At 41.5% G+C, this 25,731-nt stretch overlaps 2 protein-coding genes across 2 annotated transcripts in view; one reads left to right on the top strand and one right to left on the bottom strand.

The window, feature by feature from the left end:
- Nucleotides 1-675: 675 nt before the first annotated feature.
- Nucleotides 676-3,893, bottom strand: LOC111946688. Its single transcript, XM_023950408.1, has 2 exons — nucleotides 2,209-3,893; nucleotides 676-2,025 (listed from the first exon to the last, which is right to left on the bottom strand). The coding sequence occupies exons 1-2, from the start codon at nucleotides 3,259-3,261 to the stop codon at nucleotides 1,495-1,497; spliced, it is 1,584 nt and encodes a 527-aa protein (XP_023806176.1). The 5' UTR covers nucleotides 3,262-3,893; the 3' UTR covers nucleotides 676-1,494.
- An 18,175-nt stretch (nucleotides 3,894-22,068) lies between these two features.
- The window catches only part of LOC101161871 (synaptonemal complex protein 2-like), a 51,493-nt gene continuing 47,830 nt past the window's right edge, over nucleotides 22,069-25,731 (top strand). Inside the window, exon 1 of the mRNA XM_023950328.1 lies at nucleotides 22,069-22,175. Within this exon, the coding sequence (XP_023806096.1) occupies nucleotides 22,104-22,175 (72 nt within the window). The 5' untranslated portion in view covers nucleotides 22,069-22,103. The remainder of the gene's footprint in view (nucleotides 22,176-25,731) is intronic.

Below are 25,731 nucleotides of genomic sequence, written 5' to 3'. Positions count from 1 at the left end.
CCAGATGTCGGCATCAACCCAAGTAATGCACACATAGAAAGAAATCCAAACATTTATGTCCATAAATGAAGTTATGTGTAATAAAGTGAAATGGCACAGGGAATAAGTATTGAACACGCTTACTGAAATCTATTTAATACTTAGTGCAAAAACCTTTGTTGGTGATTACAGCCTCAAGACCTCTCCTGTATGGAGAAACCAGTGGAATACATTGCTCAGGTGTGACTTTGGCCAATTCATCCACACAAACTGCCTTCAAATCTTCAAGGTTCCGGGGGTCTCTCCTGTGAACCCGGATCTTCAGTTCTTTCCAAAGATTTTCAATTGGATTCAAGTCTGTTGATTGACTGGTTCATTCTAGCAGCTTTATTTTCTTTTTCTTCAAGTTGAGTGTTACCTTGGCTGTGTGCTTGGGATCGTTGTCTTGCTGAAAGATCCACCCTCTTTTCATCTTCAGCAGCCTGGCAGATGACAGCAGATTCTGATCAAGAACATCTCGATACTTTTCTCCATTCGTTTTTCCTTCAATGATATGAAGTCTACCAGTACCACATGCTGAAAAACAGCACCATGCCATGATGCTCCCACCTCCAAACTTGACTGTTGGTATGGTGTTTTGGGGGTGATGTGCGGTGCCATTTTTCCTCCAAAATGTTGTGTCTTATGACCAGTGTTGGTCAGATTACTCTGGAAAAGTAATCTGATTACTGATTACTTCTTCAAAAAGTAATCTAATTACTACTCTAGTTACTTTTTTCAAAAGTAATCTGATTACTGATTACAAAGTACTTTAATACAGAAGCGTTTCACAATAAAAACTTTATTGTAAAGTGCAAAACTCGCAAAACAAACAAATTTAGCCTTTGGCTCTTTAACTTAAAACAATGTCGAGTTGTTTTCCAAATAAAAATACAGCATATTGTAAATAAATAAAATCAGCTCCCTTTATAATTTTAAGGGAATCTTATAAATTTAATTGTTTGTAGTTGTTCAATTTAAATCTCAAAACTTAAATGAGACCTATTGTGTGTTTTTTTCAACTCTTTAAACTAGAACATATGTAGATCAGCACAGCAGTTTACATTTTGTTCACTGTAACACCCCAAATTGATCTAAAACGGCTTAAAAACAAACGGCTCTGTTGACTTCCTGTTCAAAAGTGCAGAACTGTAAAGTTTTTCATTTTAAAATTTAACTGTAACAGACAGCAGTTTTTAAATTACTCCTTTATATTGTTGGAAAGTGGCTATGGGACGGTTTTCAACCATACCTGCTGCTTTACTATAAACTCAAGCTCCGGCTGAAGAACAAAACAAGATTACTCAAACATGCATGAATCAATTCAAATATAACTTTAAGTAAACTAATGATGAAGGAAGGCCATGATAACAAGGTAAAATCATTGAATCATTGACCTCTTTAACTGCCACTCTTTTTTTTTGAACTGCTGAAGGTACTAACAAAACAAATCACAAAAAGTATAAAGGCTTGACACTACTGTTCACTTTTTTTCAGATGATCAGGGCTAGTGAAACAGTGGTTGTATCTCATTAAAAGCAGCTTCTCAAATCGACTGTCAGACAGTCTATTCCGTCTTGGGGTCAGCACCAATCCACCTAAAACAAAAAAACGCTCTACTGGTGCACTTGAAGGGGTTGGAGTGTTGTACTTCAGGAAAACCTTTTTGACTGCGGGGAAGTTGCTCAAGGTGTCAAGTTCAAATCCCCCTGAGCTCAGATAGTTCATTACTTCTTGGTCTGCAGAGTAACAGTCCTCAGGCTCTGACTCAAATTCAAAAAACTCCATACCAGTTACTGGTGTTACTACTTTGATTGGCACATTGTCAGTTTTGTCTGAGTCTCCTGCTGAAGAAGAAAGTATTTGGCACTCTGCTACCAGAAGATTCTTCAGTTGCTGTTTTCTAGCTCCATCTTTCACCCATCTGAGTTTGAACTTTGGGCAGCTTATGGCAGCAAGAAGAGCATCTTTGTTGTCGAGCACAATGGAGAAACGAGTCTGGATGGCCTATAATAAACAATAATACAGTTAAAAGTGTTTAACACAAGTGTTTCTACAGTTTGGCCAAATGTAAATAATTTGTTATAAATTGTTTGCATGCACTATATCACCCAAGTCAATTCTAAGTTTGTGAATTCTGTTCACCAACAATGGAAATACTTCTTTTTTGTGATTCTGAATCATACACACCTTTACAATAACATCTGGCAGGTCTGCTGTCATCTTGGTGAGCAAATCTTTTAGGCTGAGAGACTTTGTCATCAGGATCTCAAGTGTAGGCAGCAAAGCACCATATGGACACTCATCACCCTGCAGTATGTCCAGTGCTGCAGTAAGTGGCTTCATTGCAATACAGAATTCATGCATGAACTGATATTCTTTTTCATTGAAGCACTTGATACCCAGCTTGTTGCACAGGTTATTTAGCTCATTCATAGGGATCTCTGCAACTCTGGAGACTGCATCATAAAATGAATTCCACCTGGTTGATGATGGAACCAGGAGCTTCCTCTGGCTGACCTCCTGCACTTGTTCTGCTGCAACAGTTGATCGACTTGCTTTAGTCCAAAGCGCAGTGCATTTTGCAATAGTAACCCTGTACACAGATTTTGTAGTTGGACTAGATGTGAGGTATTTTTCAACGTCACTTGTGGAAATGAGGTTGATGGTGTGTGATGCACACCTGTAGTGTGGGGGGAGAGTGATGTGGCCCTCATCAGAAACAGAAGTGAGGGCTTCTGCTATGTCTGTAAAAAGTACATCTTCCTGCTCCTCTTCCTCCTCCTCTTCTTTTTCATCTTCATCAGACTCAGGTGGTGGGAAAGTCTTAAATGCTTTCACAAAATTGGATGCATTATCTGTAACTGTAGCAACAAGTTTGTTTAGCAAGCCGAAAGATGAATGAATTTGCTCCAGTTCAGCAGCAATGACATCAAAAGTGTGCCTGCCTCTAACTCTTTTGCAAGCCAACGCAGCTTTGTGTCTTTCCAAAGTGTCTTGGTTGAACCAGTGAATGGTTACACCCATATAACTCCTATTATTAGCAGTCCAGATATCTGCAGTTGTTGATACAAACTGTACATCATCTAACGCTAACTTTAAAGCGGCTTTCATCTTTTTGTACTCGTTTTCCAGATATGAGGTGAATGACTTTCTGTGTGGCAGATGTACATTATTGTTTGAGGGAATTTTGTCGATAATTCGGCGAAAGCTTGAGGAGTCCACAGTAGAAAGTGGCAGCATTTCCTCCACAATGTATCCCGCAACAAGTTGATTAAGCTCTTATAACGTTACACGGGGCTCGCGGGAGAAATCCAGTTTTGGTTGCTTGGCTGGCAGACTCACCCTAGACTCTCTTGCTGTCGCTAATCTGACTTCTTTTTCAACAAGTTGCGTCGTGCTGTGTGTCCCTTTAAATGCTTCAAAAGGTTTGATGTGGAGTTTTTCGCCGTCGAAAACGTCTTGCTCCCGCCACATAATTGGCAACGGACCACAACATTCTTTCCACTCGTACCAACTAAAGTAAAATAATGTGCGTACTTCCAACTCGACAATGCGTATTTTTCTCCCAGCTCCATGATGCATGTTGCATTTGTTTTGCTAAGTTGGCTGCTGCAGCTGCGCACCGGCGGTAGTCGCGTCTCAGGGGGATTACGTCACTCAGTCGCGACTTGCAAAAGCAACGCATTTTATTGACAAAAAGTACAAATAACCTGTTATTCTGCTAAGACAATATCGTACAAAAGTAACGCGTAGTTACTCGTCCATGTAACTATAATTTGATTACTAGCTTTTTCAAAATAACGCGTTAGATTACTGCGTTACTGTAAAAGTAATCTGATTACAGTAACGCGTTACTTAGTAGCGCGTTACTGCCCAACACTGCTTATGACATCCGAAGAGTTCAATTTTGGTCTCATCTGACCAGAGTATCTTCTCCCAGAATCTAGTGGGTTTATCCAAATGTTGTGACGCAAACTCCAAACGAGCTTCAACATGCTTCTTCTTCAAAAATGGATCCTTGCGTGGTGTGTGTGCATGGAGCTCATGGCGGTTGAGTGCATTACTTATTGTTTTCTTTGAAACAACGGTACCTGCTGATTCCAGGTCTTTCTCAAGCTTTTCACGAGTGGTCCTGGGCTGTTGGAGGACCCTTCTGATGATTGTTCTGACTCCTCTGTCTGAAATCTTGCGAAGAGCACCTGGCCGTGGCAGGTTTATGGTAATGCCGTTTTCATGCTCGGTGGTAGCGTAGGCAGACCCAAACGCTGAAACCCAAAATGACAGACACTGGAAGTGGCGTGAATGGATTTTAATTTTTTGATGAAGCTTTAACAGCTTGGAGCCTAGTGGCGAAGACGTCACCGGAGTAGGCGAGGACAGATGCGCCGGAGGAGGATTTTCGGAGCAGGGCTGGAGCGGCTTCTAGGAGGTAAATGGAGCTGGCTTTGCGAGAAACGGCTTGATGGCAGGATGGAGTTAGTGTGGTGGAGTTCCGAAGAGGTGGAATACGGACTTGAGGTTGATGGACGTGTGGCTGCACCCAGGTCGGCGTGGATGGAATCGAGGATTCATAGAGGGCAAACGAACTGGCGTAGAATTCTGGTCTGGAGCCGTCTTAAATACAGGTGCGGGTGATGAGGTGAATGCCAACAGCTGGGTCCAATCTAGGAGCAAGCAGAGAAAGGAGGGGGCCTCTCGGGGGTACCATGACAGCCGTGTTCTTTCCACTTCAGGATGATGGCCCCAATGGTACTCACTGGAACTTTCAGAAGTTTAGAAATGCGCCTGTAACCAATGCCTTCAGAGTGTTTTGCAACAATAAGGTTGCGTAGGTCTTTGGACAGCTCTTTGCTTTTACCCATCATGCAATGCTTCTTGTCTAACACCTTGCTGGTGAGAAACTTTTTTTAAAGGAATCAATCAGGACTATACCAGCTGATATTACTTTGCACTAATAGGGGGCAGGTTAACCTTCTGAATACTGACAAACTCCAGCTGCTTTCTTGGCTTGCCAGACCTTTTTACCCCTCCTTTTCTTCATGTGTTCAATACTTATTCCCTGTGCCATTTCACTTTATTACGCATAACTTCATTTATGGACATAAATGTTTGGATTTCTTTCTATGTGTCCATTACTTGGGTTGATGCCGACATCTGGTGAAAATTTTGTGTCAATAGCTCGATTAGAAATATGTTTTTTGAGACAAATGTTGACGTGTTCAATACTTATTTTCCCCGCTGTGTGACCATAATGCTTCTGGTAGAGGCGCATAGGGAGAATGTAATCTACAGATCCAGTATTGACCAGCAAGTCAACTGTAATTGTAGGTCCCTCAGCTGCAAGCATAGAGACTTTGCACATCAGCCTGCTGTTAAGGCTCATCATGTCCTCTTCTTCCACCAGTAATATTTTGATTGTGTCAGACTGTTCAACTGACACTTCCCTCACTTTATTCAACACAGTCCCACTCCTGCAGACTCTCTCAAAATGTCCATGTTTACTGCATTTTCGGCATGTGGCTGATTTAGCAGGGCATTTAGGAAAACTTGCAATGTGTGTTGAAGATCCACAGCGGTAACATGTCTTACCAGCAAACCCAGGTCCATGTGGCAGGACTTTCTGTGGTACTTTAGCTTGTGGACGCCCGTGACCGTGTCTGTAACTCCCACCGCCGGTGGAAGTCCCCTGCTGCACCATCCCAACTACAGCTTCACAGGCTGGTGTAGCCATAGCTTTAGCTTCTGCCAAGGCACTTTCAATCTGAGCAGATAATGTCAGAGTTTTCTGTAGAGTGAGATTGTCTTCCATTAGAAGGCGTTCTCGGATCCTCCTGTTGTTGGTTTTTTCCACAATTTGGTCACATATCATGTCATCAGACAGCGCGCCAAAATCGCACGTAGTAGCGAGCTCACGTAAGGCAGCAGCATACTGAGCAGTTGACTCACCGACACGTTGAGCCCGCTGACGAAACTTATTTCTCTCTGCCACTGTATTTAACTTGGGTATGAAAAACGTCTTTAATGCATGGAGGGCATCCGCGTTGGAGTCACCCGTATCCGGTAAAGTGTAGAAAATGCGCTGGGCTTCCGCGCCAACAGTGTGGATCAGCAGCGCACGTTTCCTCTTGTCCTCCATCTTGTCGCCTAACGCCAGCACGTAGTTTTCGAACATACGTATCCACCTGCTCAGTTCAAGATCCAGCTTTATTCTTCTTCTGCAGCTTCTCTCAGCCTCAGCTACATACATCAGTGGTTATCTCCACCTACTGGTCAAAAGGTGTACTGACACCCCATAACAACATCCCAACCCCCCCCACCACCACCAGTTGGAGCAACTGGTGCTTGAAATATTCATGTTTTCTTTGTATTATTCTGACAAGCACGTAAATACTTGCTTTCTTCTTCTGAGGGAAAAGCGAGTTTAAGAAGCATAAAGTTGCGCAGCGCCACCTTGTGTACAGGAGTATTTCTGTTTACATTAAACACCATCTAATGTCAGGGAATGAAATTGCATGTTCGCTCGGCTCATCGTCAGCGAAAATCGCCTGGGTGTGAACACAAAAAACGTGGCGAAAAACGCTGGCGAATTACGCCTGGCGAATATTCGTCCCGGTGTGTACGGGCCTTTACACAGAATTGAGAAAGCCCTCCAGGACAAGAGGCAAACTTGTTATCAGCTTAAAAAACTAAGTCCAGCCAACCCTGTTTTTCCAAACCAGTTCTACTGTGAACCATCCAGGATGAATGAGTCTTTACAGATTTGATTGGTAGTTTTGTATTTATTCCAAAAAGCTATTTATGTCCTTTAAAGAGATTTATTCATTTTATGGTGTCTCTGGCAGTCTCTCCTACTCCTCCATTCTCTGCTCTCATGATTGGAACCAGCTGTGGACACTCACCTCATCTACCACCTGCCTTCATAAAGAGATCCAGCCCCAGCATTCATCACCAGTTCATTGCTCCTAATGGTGCTTAGTCTGGTTGCCAAGTATATTATTGTCTTCAGGTTTTTTCATGTGACTTACCTCGTTTTGTCGCCTCGCTCTCAGGTCCATTTCCACGAGTGTCCACTTCCCAGCAGGGATTAGCTCTGGGGCGCCAAGCCCAGTCATTAACTCAGATAGCCTCGGTTCAACAGGGTCTCTTCCGACGCCTCGACGGCATATCTCAAACCCTGATGGAACTAGTGTTGATTTTCAGACACGAGTCACCCCGTTCATTTATTAACTCTTTGTAGGACAAAACAATAACTGTCCAACTGACACTGACACCTAACACTCCCACATAATTTCATATCATTTAGAACCTTAAAGACAAATATTTTTCTTCTCTCTTTTCACAAAACAGCTTTATAATTAACAGTTTTTTTAAAGAAAACTTCAATTCCAGATATCTTTTTTTTCAAACTCACTTATTGTATCCAATACCTTAAGAAACTTAAGGTTTCACCTTTCTTTTAAATTTCTCATCTACATATTCATTTTCTTTCAAAACAAAATATTTATGGATACATTCAGTCAAAAAATATTCAACTATTCTCACACAAAACAAAGTCCAATCTCTCCTCTGAGACTTTTAAACCTCTGTTTGGTCAACGGCTTGGTCAAGATATCTTCTTTCATATTTTCTGTTGGACAATATTGTAGTTTTATCTGTCCATTTTGCATACATTCACGGATGTAGTGATGTCAAATGTCTATGTGCTTAGTTCTGGAGTGATCCACTGGATTTTTTTTACAATTGCGATGGCACTTTGGTTGTCTTCCAGGGTCACTGTGGGTGAATCCTCCACTCCAAGATCAGCCAGTAATCGTCTCAGCCAAACTCCTTCTTGAGCAGCTTGACTAAGTGCAACATATTCAGCTTCTGCTGTTGAGAGTGCAACTGTGGCCTGTTTCTTGCTGAGCCAGCTCACCGCTCCTCCACTCAGTAGAAACTCATGTTGCCTGTTGTCAAGCGTCGGTCATCTTGGTCACCAGCCCAATCCGCATCTGAAAATCCAGTTAATATCATATTTAAGAGCAAGATTCACTGTCCCTTCCAGGTATCGAAGTATCCTATTCACACCAGTCAGATGAGCAGTATTGGGATCTGCGTTGAACTTTGAGACAGCATTCACAGCTTGAGCTATGTCTGGTCGTGTGGCTATTGAAGCATACAGCAAACCACCATTGACTGATAGTTTTGTTGTTGTACTGGTTTACTAACACCATCACCTTTTTCAGTTTCACATTGGTATCAGCAGAAGTTGCTACAGGATTAGCATTTTCCATCCCGTATTTCTTAAGTATGGCTTCAATTTAATCCTTCTGATGTAGAAAGACACAGTTCTTCTCTTTGTCTTGAACCACAGAGATGCCCAGGAAAGCCGTTGCGGAAACTGAAGAAATACCAGGGACTCGGAGAAGAACTGGAGAAAGCATAAAAAGAGAAAGGTGACAGTGGTACCCGTGGTAATTGGAGCACTTGGGGCAGTAACCCCCAAGATGGAAGAGTGGCTACAAGAAATCCCTGAACAAACCTCAGACCTATCAGTCCAGAAAAGCGCAGTGCTAGGAACAGCTAAGATATTGCAGGACCCTCAAGCTCCCAGTCCTCTGGTAGAGGACCCGAGCTTGGAGGAGAAACCACCCGCGGAAGGGTGGTTTTTTTTTGTTTTTGTTTTTTTTCATATACAGCGATCCCTTGCTATAACACGGTTTACTTTTCACGGTTTCGCTACTTCACGGATTTGCATCGTGCATTGTGTTCTGCATTCTGATTGGCTAAAAAGTCACTCCGCTTCTTCTCTACCTGTGCGTCAATAACGTTGCAGTTTAATATGTACACGTACGTAAAACAGCGTCGCAGGGATACCCGTCGGTGGGCGGGGCTAATCTCCGCGATTTGAAGCCTTCTGTTCACATGGATGATTAAAATTATTTTTATTAGACATTACAGTACAGAAGATATTTGTTAAAAAAACGTTTCCAAAAGTACTTTTATTTGTGAAACAAATGCTTGAGCCTGTAAAATGGTCTGTTCTTTCTTTTCAATGTATAATAGAGTATTTAATTGTAGAATAATTTTAAGAAAAAACAAAGGTTTCTACTTCACGGATTTTGCCTATCACGGGTTCTTTTTGGAACGTAACCCCCGCGAAAAACAAGGGTTTACTGTAAATATCTAGCTAACTAGCAAAATATAGCTAATAGCTAAATATATATACATAGCTAAAAAATAATGTGCAATGAAGTATCAATTAAAAAGTGAGAGCTTTTAGATTACCTTCAGGCGGGCCAGTCTCTGAGTCTCGTTTCAGGAAATGAATATCCTTGCCGCATAATCTGCCAAATGGAGTTAGAAACTCCAGGGTCTGTCCACAAAAAGGACAATACATATTCTTCTTCTGTAAGAAAAACAAACAACTGTAAGTAGACAAATAACCCCCCAAAAAATCGCACACACCACTTTATGGTGAAGATGCCTCATTATGTTATTTTTAAGTTTTATTTATTCAACCTTGTTACCACATCCATTTGTTACACACACTATTTCAAGAAAACTAACTTATGCGTTATTAAGCACTTATTATTAAGATAATATGTAACCGCAGCTAGGGTCTCAGATTGGGGAAGCCAATGCGCGGTCCACAGTGGTGAGACTGCAAACCTCCAATGTGCAACATCTCTGTAAGAACACACCCCAGTTAAAGCATTTCCTATAGCGCATATCAGTAGTTAATCTTCTTTCTCTTTCAGCTTTTTCCCATCAGGGGTCACCACAGCAAATGAGTCCCATAGTAAACTTGGCAATGTTTTACACCAGATGCCCTTCCTGACGCAACCATCTCAATTAATCCAGGCTTGGGACCGGCACAGAAGTAGAGAAGGAAACAGGGAGCAGCCCGGATTCGAACCCTGGTTTCACGGACGGACGGAAGGTGCCGCAAACCAGCATGAGCTAAACCGGCTACCTGCATATCAGCAGTTTATAATATATTATTAAAATAAATGCTTGTTTTACTTACTTCTGAAGATTTTAACAATCGTCTCTGCTGCTAGCATCTCCTGTAGAAAATACGTGTTCCATCCAAAGCTCACTGTGACGTTACTTTCTGTTAGCCGCTTAGCCCAGTGGAAATTTCAGAATAAAAGCACCTCCGTCGCAGCTAAACTTCCGTTGTGAGTTAATGTGTTGTTTTGGGAGTTATTGTGTTGTAAGTTATTATGTTGTGTCATGAGTAAATGTGTTGTGAGCTATTGTGTTGTGAGTTCATGTAATGTGAGTTATTTTGTTGTGAGTTATTGTGCTGTGAGTTTTTGTGTTGAGTTGTGAACCTTCTGGGCCACCGTACCATTGGCATCCATCATTCCCCTCTGTGGCTTACTGATGACAAATGCAATTGCACTTTAAATAACCAATTCAAAGCCCCGCCCCCAGGCTCCGCCATTGTCATAGTGTTATTATGTTAAGTGTGTTAACCCTTGTGCTATCTCAGATGACCCCCCCCCCCCTTCCATTGATGTGTTCTCCCTACCATGACAAAGGTGGATAAAGGTGGAAAGATTTCATGTAATCCATGGACACCAGTGAAGATCACAAATCATTGAAGAAAAAACTTTAAAATATTGTTGTTAAAATATTGTTCACAAAATGTAACGTCGTCTTTGTTTTTGCAATTTGTTTAATAAATGCATGAACAAAAATGAATTATTTACATGTATTATTTAAATCTGAGCCATTTTTAACAATCTCAAAAGGATTTTCATAGAAATATCAAATGTACATATTTACATTTTCGTTTTATATGTTAACATTTATTTTATATATGTTAACAATAATCCTGGTCTTCTAGAGTCATGTGTGTCACAGTTGGAGCTGAAAGGAAAGCAGAGATTTGTCCTCGCAGACGAACGCCACTTTACCCGTCCTACTGGTTCCTGGTGTGGTTCAACATCTGTGGCTCCAAGCAGTCCCCTTCACCGATGCACAGATTGTGCAGAACTGAACTGCAGGCAATGATTTTCATTGCAAAGGTTGGTTTTACTTCCAGTGCCCCCAGAAATATTGCTCTCCTCCTCATTTGCCAAATGCTCTCTCTCCACCACAGAGCGTGCCTTGGCGTGGTGCTGGTTGTAACGGGCCTGAACTGCATTCCTCATGGGTTCCCTGTAGGGTGTCAGCAGCGTGATGGGATGAGCAATGCAGGGATACCCACCATCACCCAAAAGGATCCTTCAGGTGGGTAATGTTTTATTTACATAAATTGGGCTTTTACTTAGAACCTGTGAACTGTGGACTGATCCTTGATTCCCAACAAAAATATCTCTAAATTTGGCATTAGTCACGTACAGCCTGCAGTTGAATGGAATAAAAAAGCTTCCTGTTAAAATAACAAGCTGCATTTTCTTTTAGGGCCTTTATTCTTAAGTGGCAGCCATCGATACTCCCTACGACCTTTTGGAAGGTGGAAGACTCAGCGAGCTGCTAAAAAACCTGAGGTGACTAATGGCAGTTCATTCCCACTGGATGCTGGGTGACCCTGCTCATCAGCTGGAGGATGCGGTCTGCCGTCCTGTGGACAACGTCGCTTACAGTGGACCGTGTCATGTCAAAGGCCCTGGCTACCACACTGTATGATGTGCCACACGCCAGCCAGAAAAGAAACACCAGGACCTCAGTCTCCTGTGCCCCCCCCCCAGAGTGTGAGGAACCCGAAGCTGCTCCACCAGATGCTCAATGGTCCTGCGGGTCAACCGATCCCCGGGTCTGTCGGTCTGGTCTTGTGTCGGACTGAGCGTCAGCGTGAAGGGCCACGACAGACACCTTTATGTTGGCAAAGCAGTAGAGACGTGGAAGACCCTGTAAAATAGAAAAATAATTATTTCATTGAGAAAATTAAATCTGATTTTTTTGAATGTTTCATTTTATTCTGGTGTCTTACATTTTAGTTTATGACATATTTATTAATGCTGGAAAATCTCGTGTTTTTTTTGGCTGGGTTTTTGGATTTTTATATACATATTTAAAAATTAAAGTATTTTTGTTTAAAACAAGTGATATGGTTTGACTCTGAATAAAAAATACTAAACTTAGATCTCACAAGTGTTTTATGTAGTTGTACTATACAGTTCATAATCCAGTGTTGAAAAAGAATTTTTAACTCTTACCCAGCAGACTGTGTAACCTTGAGCACAATTAGTGACAAATGCCTAAATTGAACTAATAAAAAACTTTTAAGTTTAACTCACAAGTTGTTCATGTCTGGCCAGGGCATCCAGAGTAAATCTTCTGAGACGTCTGCTTCTCCTTGCCGTCCTGTGATGGTGCATATCTGCTCGTTTTTGGTTTGATCCCATGAAAAACGGTTGAATTATTGCCAGGAACAAGGACAGATTCATATATAAAGCTATTTTCAGTAAGGTAGAAGAGAAAACTACGGAAAAAAAATGCCTCCTCGCAAGAGCCCGTAAATTGTTCAGCGGCACAAAAATAAATATTGCCATGGAGTAATAACATGGGGGTTTATTTATCAACAAATACATAAAATCCCCACCAATGTGTTTGTAATTTTATTATCTACAAATCAGCCACATTTTCCATGATAGTCTTCATAAAATGTTCATATTTTTTATATTTTTAATTTGACAAATGGGTGTCATTCTCCGCGTTAAATAGAAGTAGTTCCCCTCCAGACCAGGTGGTGGCGGTAATGCGCCACTTTGTTTTCGTGCCGAGCGCCATTTGAAAACACCCGAAAGAGAAAACTAGTGAGCACGGGTGTCCGAATTGCTTTGAAAATTCAGAGAACTATATAGAGCAGTGTTTTTCAACCTTTTCTGAGCCACGGCACACTTTAACCTTGACAAAAATCCCGCGGCACACCAGCATCCAAAAAAATAAATAAATAAGCAGAAATTCATGGTCTCTATTGATCGACAGCCCCCCCCCCCCCCCCCCCCCCGCAATCTCACGTGCATTTTGTGATAATTGTGGCCAAAAAAGCAGGAAGTTGCGGCTGTTTTTTCTAAGAGATGAAATAAAAGTTAAATTAGAAAATTTAGAAACTGTTTGTTTGTCCGTTGAGGTTTCTAGACATTTCACGCGCACTCATTGTGCGCTGGGACACTGGCCCTTTAAGCCAATGCATCATGGGAGATGTTGTGTGAAAACTGCCGAAAAAGGGCAGAAAGACTCGCGTCTGTGAGCTTCATTGTTTTGTTCACGGTCTGACACCGGACTCTGTGGAAAGCTACACCGCTAAAGACGAGCTTTAGCTGGTATTTTTGTTGGAACTGAGAGACTTTATGAGCAGAATTAAGAACAAGGAAGTGAAGACTTTAACCACTTCTGATTGGTCAGACTGCTGACATGTGATTAAGCCTTCAACAATGATTGGCGGAGACAGGTAAAGGGGCGGGACTTTCCCGCAAACCGCTATAGCTGCAGGTAAATACCGTCATTCTTATCAAAATGTCTTTAATAGAATCAAATAAACACAAAGAAAAAGTAATTTTAAGATCTTTTATATTCCTCACTACTCAGTGTTTTATCAGGGCCTGTTTGGATGAACAAAGAGCTGATTTCCTGGAGATGGAAAATGTTTTTAGATCAGTGAATGATTAATGAGGGTAATTTCCCACGGCACACTTGACCATCTCCCGCGGCACACTGTGCCGCGGCACACTGGTTGAAAAACACTGATATAGAGAACTATATAGTGCCGCACTATATAGGGTTTTAGTAGTTAGGGGTTAGGGCGGTAATTCGGACACAGCCATAGATTTTGTTAGTCAAAGCACTTTTGTTATGTTCCACTAGATGGCAGTGTGAGACACCAGATGCTTTATTTTATAAACACTCACAGAAGATGGGCTGCTGCCTTCAGAAGACAAACTGCAGGCTTTTAAAGACATTCAAGCTCCACCAAACACTAAGGAACTCCAAACACTCCTGGGAATGGTGACGTACCTTAAGAGATTCTCAACCAAACTGGCAAAGATAGTTGCTCCCCTAAGAGAACTAATTAAAAAAATGTCCACTTCAGATGGGAACCCCATCATCAGCAAGCTCTGGATGACATCAAAAAGGAACTGTGCACAAAGCAATTGATCAGCTGTTATGACTCTGACCCTAATACAGTAACCCTCCTGCAGTGTGACGCCCGCACCCTGGCTCTCGGAGCCTGGATCAGACAAATTGATCAGCATGGGCAAGAAATAATTGTTGGTATGGCATTGAGATGTTTGAGCCCCACAGAATCCAGAGACTCCAACACTGAGAGAGAGTGCCTCGCAGTTATGTTTGGACTAGAAAAGTTTGAATACTACCTGCTTGGAAGACAAGTAATGGTGGAAACTGACCACTCACCCCTGGAACAGATTTTCAAGAAAAACCTTGCAGAAACACCCACAAGACTCGAGATTCATTCTCAGCTATCTTAAATTTGACATTGAAGTTAAATACAAACCAGAGTGTTCAATCCTGTTAGCAGATGCTTTGTCACAAATCTGCCAAAAGACAACAAAAGAAACAACTACAAGCAACCAGTCTGATGTGCACTTCATTTCTACCTCTACACGGCTGATGGATGACAAAGCTGTCAGAGAAGCAATGACTCAACAATGAACATGCTCAAAGACACCATCTACAAAGGCTGGCCTCAATACAGGAAGCAGTGTCCACCCAAACTGTGAGAATATTAGACATTCAGATGTGATCTTGTTTTGGAAGATGGCCTCATCCTGAAAGGAGAGAGAATTGTCATTCCAGAAGCACTGAGAAATGACATTCTGGACATTCTTCACCAAGGTGAGACTAAATGCACACTGCTTGCCAGAGAATCTGTGTTTTGGCCAGGTATTAGCAGCACCATTAGAGAAATGGTGAAAGGATGTCATGTGTGCTGCATGTTTCAGCCAGCACAGCAGAAACTACCCATAATGCAACCTGACCTTCCAACACGCCCATGAGAAATACTTGGTTCTGACATATTCTAGTTCGACAGCCATAAATACCTGATCATTGTGGACTACTATTCACGTTTTCCAGTCATGAGACTACTTCCTGACATATCCGCTAGGAACGTGTGCACCTATTTCAAGAGTGTTCTGGGTGAGCATGGGCTACCTTCAACAATAATTGCAGACTGTGGCAGACAGTATGTAAGTGAAGCGTTCAAAAGGAAGTGTGAAGATTCAAACATCACCTCAAAGTTCAGCTCTCCCTATCACCATCAAGCTAACAGTGTAGCTGAAAGAGCTGTAGGGACCGTGAAGTCAATGTGGAAGAAAGTCAAGGAAGATACCACCTGCCCTTACACAGCACTGTGGATGTATAGAAAAACACCACTGGATGACAACATGCCATCACCATATGAGCTGCTATATGGCAGAAAACCAAAATCCTTACTGCCAATCAGCAAAGGAGCTCTTCTGTCACACCATCCACATGCTGACGACCACCTGGAGATGAACAGGATAAAGCAAGCGAAGCAGCAAGAGTTTTATGACATGCGTGCTGGGAAAGAGAGAAGTGACCTTCAGGACAAGGAGCAAGCGTATGTGAAGAACACACTAAAAAAGATATGGGAGCCAGGAACTATCTTGAACAGGCCTAATCCCATAAGAGAGCCCAGGACATACCTTGTTGACATTGAAGGAAAAAACCTACTAGAGGACAAGGGAACATCTCAAACCCAGACACAAAGAGACACCCAGTGGGAATCGGCAGTTAATATCACCTCCAACAGATGAATCGAGACCAGCTTCTTCACCACATCACTCACCAGAAGAAACCACGTCTACCATATCTGGCTCACTGGAGAAGACCACTCTTAGTTCCCCACAAAAGTCAGAAGATGTGGAGATCCCAAAAGAGAAACCCCCAGTGATGAACAACAAGGGAGGATATCAGATGAGGAGCCAGAGTACTAGATCTGAGAAGATTACTTGCATACCACTTAAGTTTAATGAGTAGAGAAACTTATACTGTTTTTTTTTTAAGTTAAGCAAGCTTGTTATCAAAAGAGGGGGATGTCATAGTATTATTAAGTTAAGTGAGTTAAAAATGTAAAGAGACAACATAGAGGTTTTTAGTCAAAGCACTTTTGTTATGTTCCACTAGATGGCAGTGTGAGACACCAGATGCTTTATTTTATTTTCAGTATATTCTGTTTAACCCTTGTGCTATCTTAGATGACCCCACCCTTACATTGACGTGTTCTCCCTACCATGACAAAGGTGGATAAAGGTGGAAAGATTTCATGTAATCCATGGACACCAGTGAAGATCACAAATCATTGAAGAAAAAAGGTTCAGCACACTGTCTAGTGCAGGGGTGTCAAACATACGGCCCGCGGGCCGTATCAGGCCCGCCAGGTGGTTTAGTATGACCCGCACATGAAGAATAAAAATCATAGGGATGTTTAAAAAAGAAAGAACGTTTCTAGTCCATTCCTGTGGCGAGTTATGATTTTTTAAAGAAATAACTGAAATGCGCAATTCCGCCACTAGGGGGAGCAAAGGAAAAGCTAAACAGATGAAACAGCAAATATCTGCATGTGCCAAAAGCTAAACCTAACAGCTCTGTGTCTGGGTAAGATGTAGTTTGGTTCTTTGTGAGCCTCACTGCTGTTACATTGCTATAACAATGATCAGTAGTGACACAATAATGAACAAAATGTTGTCAGAATGATAAAATAAGGTTGAAGTGGAGTGCTGAGCTTTCCAGGAAAAAATGGAAAGAGTTTTATTTGTTCATGGAGCTGAATGCAAAACCTGTGTGATTGGTATGTCATCAACAGGTCGCAGTGCTCAAAGAATATAGCATTCAGCACCACTGAGACTCACCATAAAGAAAAGTTTCACTGTTTGCAGTTAAGAAAAGAGAAGATTTACCAACTATTAGCTGGACTGACAAAATAACCGTCTGCATTTACTGCAGCCGTGACGTCAGTGATGGAGCAGTGACAGATCCCTGATTGCAGACAAGTTGGAGCAAACATCCAAACCATTTTCTGATGGTGAACTTATGAAAAAATTCAATTTCAATTCAATTTTATTTGTATAGCCCAAAATCACAACAACAGTCGTCTCGATGGGCTTCGAAGTAAAACATGAACTCAAAAGGATCACGAATACAAAGAGTTCAATAGAAAAATACTAAAATGAACTAACAAACTGACTAAGCTATACTGGCATCCCTGCCCTTAGACCCCCCTTCGCGGTAAGGAAAAACTCCTAAAAAAAACGGATTCCGGAAAAAACGAAGAAACCTCAGGGGTGTCCACATGAAGGAGGGATCCTCCCCCAGGACGGACAGGCGATTTACCAGAACTCTTAGAGAAGAATTAACTTATCTAAATCTACAACTACATATATAAAGTCCAGCAGACGAGCTTCATCCAGTCGTGGTTGTGGGGACAGTCGGGGGCGCGAGTCGAGCCGGAGACATGAACCACAGCCGGGTGTAGAAGCAGAGACGAGGTACTCGGTCAGGTACAGAGCAGAGACGAGCCAGAGATGAGCCAGAGGCAGGATCCACAGCCAGGTGAAGGAAGGCTGCAGAAGTCTTGTACCCCAAAAAGCAGTCGACCTTTTTCAACATGATTCTGTCAAGGATCACGATTACAGATCCAACATCTCTGAGGAGACTTGGGCGCCAAATGAAGGAATCCAGTCATTTATTGCATTTTCAGTCACTATTGATGAAAGCACCGACATCACAGATATGTACAGCTGTGCATTTCTTCCCACACCTCCGATCGGGGCCGGCCCTGGTCTTCTGGCGGTCCTAACCGGAATTTAATTTGTGGGCCCTGATCAGCAGCACCAACAAAGCACAACTCTTGTTGTTATATAAATGAGATCTCTCTATTAATACATTTTTTCAACTTTATTGACAAATATTGCACAAACAAAATCTATGAATACATTTTGTGAATGTATTATTGTTGCTGCTGAAGAATTGAATGCAGTACATTGCCTGCATGTTGGATGCACATTTAGTGGTGCCAAACCAATTTTAAAAGTGCAAAGAAAAAAATATGAATGACAAATGTATATATATATAGAGAGAGAGATAGATATATTTTTAATGTAAGATTAGGACCTTAACAAATGACATTCACAAAACTCCAACTTATTAAAAACAGCAACTTAACAGCAAATCAAATATCAATAAAACAATCCAAAATAAAGAACACAACAGCTCAATAAGGGTGATTTTGGAAAGTCAAAGTCTTTATCAGTCTGAAGAGGACCTCTTTGCACCAAATCCATTCTTACTGGATCAGAAAGTGTGGTTGGACATTCAGCTGGACCAATTGGATTTTAGGTTGGTGGAATTATGGATCCAGTAGGCTCCTCTTCCAGACATGCCTCTCCTTGAGCCTCTGGAACATAAGATACATAACTTCAACAAAATCAAACAGTGAAAAGTCAAACACTATAATCAAATCTACATAACAGTTGCTGTGATGCTGGAAGCAGAATGTTGAAAGAAGTGCCTTTACTTTTGTCTGTGTGCGTGCAAATGTATGACTTTCTTTTAAGTAATAATGAAACAATAAGTTTGATATAGGTTCCATATTGGCAAGATTTGAACTTACTAGCAGCTCAATGTTTAACAGATGATGTGGTGACAGCAGTTTCTTCTGCAGATAAACAAAGAAAAAGTATTATTATACAATAATCAATGATAGAGCTAATAACACACCTATAGCAGAATACTACTAATAGTTTAGTGGCTCATTTAAAATCTGTGTGCAGGTTTTTCACAAAATCATGATCTTTTTTATATATTTCTGAGAGATTTATTGTTTAATCGTGTATTTGCACAAGGTCATATTTATTAATTTAATTATGAACAATTTGGGGCTCCATACTCTTCAGCTGCTGTTTATGATAAAAAAAGGGGGTTATGCAGACACTGTTTTTTAAATGACAAGCTATTAAATTAGGTAATAACTGAGATGACATCTTCAGTGATGTCAGGAATATCTTGGGATGTGGATACTGCACCACCTCCAATACTTTTTGATACTTCCTGAGAGCAGAAGAAGCTGTCGTCTGAGAAGGAACTGTGCAAAACATCATCATTACATAAAACCAAACCTGCCAAATACAAATAAGAAATCGGCATTTAAGCATTTATACATTTCTTTGTCTATTATTTTGTATGTTCATAATTTTAAAATCACTTCATTTATTTTGTTTGTCATTTATAAATGAGAACCTTTATTTCCTATTTGTATTTGGCAGTTTCGATTCTCCATAATCCATGCCAATGCAAGGTTTTAAGACACATTGTTGAAAAAGTCAGACTCCCTGACTGTCTACAGCAGATAAACCGCAGTTTTTATACTGACATAAACCGGAAAATACAGAATGCACTAAACATGTGTTAGCAGAACAATTAAACAATACGATAACGTGAGTTAAAACATTTATCAGCTGCACAGAAGGCAGGATAATGTATAAAATATGGCCCCAACATCCTCCAAACTTACCTTGTGATTGATGTTGAAGTTCCTCATTTCTCTCCATATATCAGCACCTGATGGATGAAGTCTCTTTGGCTTGCAGGTCTCTTGTTGTCGCTTTGATCAATGTGACAAATGCGCTCGTAAATGCACACTGTGCCAGGCTCAGACGCAATGATGTTGACCTATCGTTGCAAAGACATAGAGTGGCGTAACATCATTATTTGGGTTGCCAGATTTGTTCAGGTGTGAAGTGGGGGTTAATCAAAGTGCAGGCAACGTTCTTATGCACAACATTCGCAGCGCAGGTTGGTACAGAAGTGCTATGAAATGGGTTGCCAGATTTGGGCCTTTTTTTTTTCTCGCCACTTCGGGGCCCTGGTATAGGGAGGGCCGGCCATGCCTCCGACAGCCCCTTTGCGCGGTGTAACAGTGACAAATACTGTAAAAGAAAGAAAAAAGATCGAGAGATTGAGAAAACAAAAAACAAAAAATAGCGTTTAAAAAAAACACACAAAGAGAAAAGTCATTGCCTAAAATGAAATAAGTTGGATTTGTGAGGTTTATTGCTTTTATTGAAGGTAATTTGCGGTTTCAAATGTAAGTTGTAATAATTCCGTATTATTTAGGGTATTCAGGGACTACAAGAGGCTTCTTCGTCAGACAACTCTTTTCCTTTATTTACTTCCGTCACACGTCACATACGTCATCAACTTACGTCGGTGCGTGGAACAACACCGGATGTTACATCCCCCTTGTTTTTAAAAAAAAAAAACTTCAGTATAGTTGTCAAACTGACGAGACTGTGTAAACCATACTAAACCAGAAAGCAATCAGACTTAGCAATAAAACTTATGGAGCAAATTCAAATCCCGTTTGGATGAACTATTAAACCAATGTTTTTGTTTTTTTTTTAGTTTTTACAAGGTTTAAAATAACACATTTGGTAACAAGGTTTCAGTCTAAAGAATACGACTGATTTGATTACAGATCTAGAACAACTTTAGGTCTCACTATGCGACCTGATCTGGTAGAAACCAGCTGTGATGTTTCTTCTGGTTCTAACGGGTCTGCGTTAGGATATTGCAAACGCTCTGTTTCGGTGCTCGCAGGTTTGATTGGGTCAGATGCATTTTTTTCAGGATTAGGTTCTTGCGTCTGTAGGTGACGTCGGTTTCTCCTCAGCATCTGGCCTTCATCAGTGACAATGTTGTAAGATCTTTGTGTGGGTGCTGGTCCAATGACAGTTGCAGGCTTCCATGTCCCGGATGGAAGTTGGAATCGAATTGTAGATCCTTGGGACAGAGCAGGCAGCGCTCTGGCACTTCTGTCATAGCTTCTGCCGGCTTTGACATAATTGTCGTCTGCTCTGGAATGTGCAGCGAGGCGAAAGGACCGGCTGCAGCTGCTTCTCCGTAGCTGGTAACACAGAGCGTAAGCGACGACTCATCAATAACTGGGCTGGTGACTTCAGACCATCCACTGGTGTGTTCCTGTACTCCAGTAGACTCAGGTACGGGTCAACTCTTTGAGCATGAGCTTTATCCATGAGAGCTTTGGCAGTCTGCACTGTCTTTTCAGCAAGTCCATTGCTCTGTGGGTACAATGGGCTGCTCGTGATGTGTTCAAAGTCCCATGAATGTGCAAAGTTTTTGAACTCCTGTGAGCTGTAACAGGGTCCGTTATCACTGATGACAGTCTGGGGCACACCAAACCTGGCAAACATAGCTTTGAGCTTTGTAATCACTGCGGCTGATGTAAGACTGACAATTTTCTCTACTTCAAAGTATCTACTGTAGTAGTCAACGGATACTATGTAGTCACGGCTGTTCCACGTGAACAAGTCTGTGGCTATTACTTGCCAAGGTCTCTCTGGGATAGGATGGGATATCATTGGTTCTCTCTGGTGTGAGTGACGCCTCTCTAGACAGATGCTGCAAGATCCAACCAGCGTTTCTATTTGTTTTCCCATCCCGGACCAGAACAGAACATCTCTCGCTCTCTGCTTGGATTTTTCAATCCCAAGGTGTCCGGTATGTATGCGTGACAACATGTCCGTCCTGAGCGAGTGAGGGATGATTATCTTTTCGCCCTTCAGCAAGATGCCATCTACCTCAGATATCTCATGTCTGTGGTTCCAGTATTCAGCGACGGTGGTTGGGCACCTTTTACGCGACTCTGGCCAGCCTGATTGGATCATCTGCTTCAATCTTGACAGCTGCTCATCCTGTGCGGTGGCTGCTCTTATTTCTGCCATTTTTCTGTCACTCACATGAGCATTACTGATCACACTGTGAATCTGAAAGTCCATTCCTTCACACAATGTCTGGCTGTCACACTCAATAGGTTTCCTGGACAGCGTGTCGGCGACGGGGATGTGTTTTCCTGGCTTGTGTTGGATGTCAATGTTATACCTTTGAAGCTGCAATATCATGCGCTGGAGTCGGATGTTACAAGTTTTGTCATTATTTTTTTCACATCTTTAATTTTTTGTAGTTTTAGTTTCAACAAGCTGCCATCATTAACGCTCCACAGTCCCGAAACTCATGTTGCTCCGCTGAGCTGAAACCGCGCACTTGTATGCGGCTGCGCGCGCAGACGGGCGTCCCTCACGCTGATGAGAAGATTGGAGGCAGGAGTGTGCGCACTCCCGAGGATCTGGCAGAAAGCGGAGGAGAGGCGCGCGATGGTAAACAAACTTGTTTCAACTGTTGACAAATGACCAAACGTGGCTTGTAATGACTTCCTCTGACTTTGGTAATTTTCAACAACATTTACTGAACACAAAGTCCGCTCACAACACAACGCTGGTAAAACCTGACAGCACAGATATGGGAAATTGATCTGCGCAAATGTAATTTCTTGTTGCTTTCTGAATGGTTGAGACATACGCCATACATTGTTTTATCAAAAATAAAACAAACTAAAGCCATATGCATGAATACCATAATTCTGTAGCTTGTGAAGAAATGTTTTATTATGAAAACAACTTTCCCCAGTGGACAATTAATGCATCTGGGGCCTGTTTCACAAAGGAGGTTAAGTGTAAACTCTGAGTGCATTAACCCTGAAATCAGGGAAACCCTGGGTTTTCCGTTTCAGAATGGGAGGTTTGTTAAACCAGAGAAAGCAGAGTAAGTCAAACCCGTTTCTGAAAGAGAGGTAACTTTTACTCTGAGTCAGTATCCATGGTTACTTATGCTGTGAACCTAACCTGGTCGGGAGCAGGTTTTATTCTCTAAACTCAAAGTTTCTGCCGGTCCCCTCCCCTTTTTAAAGAAGATGAAGCGGTATTTTTCGCTTTAACCTTCATTGCCCACATTTCCGTCATACAGAGACAAGTGACAAGAATTGCTTGTCCTGTTTTGGAGGACCCAATAGACGAGGAGGCTGCATTAATTCCTAGAGAATTACATTTACGTCGTGCGAGGATTTTGAGACCTAGACTCGATTTTTTGTCATTGCTCCATCAGTGGCGCCACCAGGGGGTGGCCAGGGGTGGCCACGGCCACCCCTCTCCGACACCTGGCCACCCCAGTGGCCACCCCAGTAGCCACTATAAGCTGTGGTAGCATCAGTTGTGCGTTTCATCCCAAATGCACAGCCAGCAAGCGGCAAGTCTCTCTGATCACCTAAACCGGCCCTCACCCCCTCCCCTCCCTGCTGCCTTTGAGTGCGCAGACATCTACAGAGGAGCCGCTGGACGCAGAATGAATAAGACGCGTGGTTCACTTCCGCGTTCGAACCCTCAGATCCTCTGGGCCGGTCAGACAAAAGAACCAGTCTCAGTCACTAAAGATGAACTTTCTTTATTACTTTTTCTTTAAGTCAAAAACGGCGACTGACCGCGCGTGTACGCGCTCCACACCCTCACGCGCTCTCCCCCCTCTCTTCCTGCATTGCGCGAGCACCGGTTTCAGCACGCACCCACACGCGTGCGCGCGTGAACGCACGCACGCACACACAATCACACATCCCAAAATGCTACGTTTCTTTTCCTGTTAAATATTTTCCGTGGGTCTTTAACAATCTGTTTACTGTACTTTAGATCTGGATAGATAGATAGATAGATAGATAGATAGATAGATAGATAGATAGATAGATAGATAGATAGATAGATAGATGACTTTATTAATCCCACAATGGGGAAATTTCATTTATCTATGGCAGCAACACGACATTCAGAAATAATCTGTATAATATAACATCAATAAAGGACATCACAAATGACATTTATATTAAATAATTAAAAATATCACTAAAATTATTGTGAAAAATTATTATCAAAAATTAGATTCTTATTAAATAAAGAAATATATATTAAATATTAAATAAATACAGCTGCAAAGGTGTAAAAAACATGCGGTCTGCAAAACATGTAAACCCAGTGTGCAAATACTTGGTGCAAATACGCCACATCATCAGCGGCGGTGGATGTGTCATTACTTTTTATTAATAAGTAAAAAAAGGATGTCCCTGTCACAAGCCACTCATTTTCATGGCACTATTTAAGCACCGGTTGTTGTGTTACCGCAACATTTTGATGTGTTTTTGTTTCCACAGAGTTACCTATAGTCATTAGTTGATGCTTGTGTCTGTCCATTTTCAGAGAATGAAGAGAAATTCAACATATATTCTTATTTTAAGAATAAAAGTGCAGCAGAAGGAGTGAAAGAGATGGTAGGGGAGCAACAGAGGAGTAGTGAGGAGGAGGAGGAAGATGAGACAGAGCAGCATGAATGACAGAAGAGAATGAGGAAGACAAAGATGAGACGGCATCAGAGGAGGGACAGTCAGCATCATTGGTCAGAGAAGCAAGGCAGAACTCAGTATAAGCAGGGGCTCCACCTGTTCCTGGACCAACTGGTGAAGTTAGAATTATGTTACCCTAATAATAAAAATGTTTCATGATTATTAGTCTGAATAGAAATGTCAACAGATATAATTAATAATTAGAAGGATATTTTTATTATTATTTCAGAACAACAGATTTAATTTTTTGTTTATTATAGATATCTCTCAGTCAAGAGCCGAACACCCCAAGCAGACACACCTAAGCATTAAATATAAACAAAAAAATAAATAAATATATATCAGTAGTAGTATGTACTAATGGTATCTACTAGTATCTATTAGTTATTATACTAGTAGTATCTACTATAAGTTCATGTTCTACAAAATATCAGTAGGCATTTATCTTTCTGTTGGTTTTCTAAAGGTTGTTTTACTACGTTTGGTAGAATGAATTTTAAAAATATAGCTCATGGTTTTTGTGTGCCACCCCAAGATTAAATGTGGCCCCCCACTGGCCACCCCCATGAAAAATTTCTAGAGGCGCCACTGTGCTCCATATGTTTTTGTTTGAGCGTTACCGTTTTTCGTTGCAGTCAATTACATATATACAATGAAAACAACATTAGATATGTATAGCTATGTAGATGTTTCATATGTCAAATATTGTCAACAAAGCCTACATCCATGACATGCTCAAATTTGACCTGATTGAATTATGTTTTTATACTTCATTTTTAGCTGCTGCCATGTTCTTTTAATTCCTGCAGGATTGCATCTACATGAAAATGAAATCAGGGACATTGAATTAGATTAATGTAACAATTACTTTTGGGAAACACAATTTGCTAGCACTGCTTACTTTCTTAATCCCATATAAACCTATACCACTTGATCAATACAAGGGTAGACAAAAGTTTACTTTTAAAAACACATTCTGTAGCAGCCCATGCAGTGTCTCATGTTCATGCATTTACTACTGCAGTTACGGTAGTGGGACTGTAGGGGGCATGTGTTCTGCTGTGCAAGATTTATAATAAAGAGACATGTGGAGTGAACAGACGTGTGTGTCTGAGCGCCATAATGTCATTCACATCTACCGACACTGAACCCTGTGAGGCCGGCTACAATTGAATGTATTAATATTAAACCGACCAACGTTTGCAAGAGGGGAAGGTTAACAAAAAAGTCCTCTAAACATTATCAACGTTAAATGCATTTTTCCCCCATATTGGTTCTGTACACTATGCAGCATTTCATGCAATTACACCAGGAATAACACTTCAAAAGTACACCTAAATATCGCCATTTTTTATTTCACTCCTTACGCTATTTAAAAAGTTATTACAGTCAATATTTTATAACAATGATTTAAATGCAAACTTGCGCATTAACTTGAGCAGCTATGTTTTTCCACGCTAACTGTCTCTGTTTTAGCAGATGCAGCGGCGTTG

This window comes from Oryzias latipes, chromosome 20, assembly GCF_002234675.1.
Source record: "Oryzias latipes chromosome 20, ASM223467v1".
Lineage (NCBI taxonomy): Eukaryota > Metazoa > Chordata > Actinopteri > Beloniformes > Adrianichthyidae > Oryzias > Oryzias latipes.
Note: the sequence above shows the minus strand (reverse complement) of the source record. Positions and strands in the feature narration are given on the sequence as shown.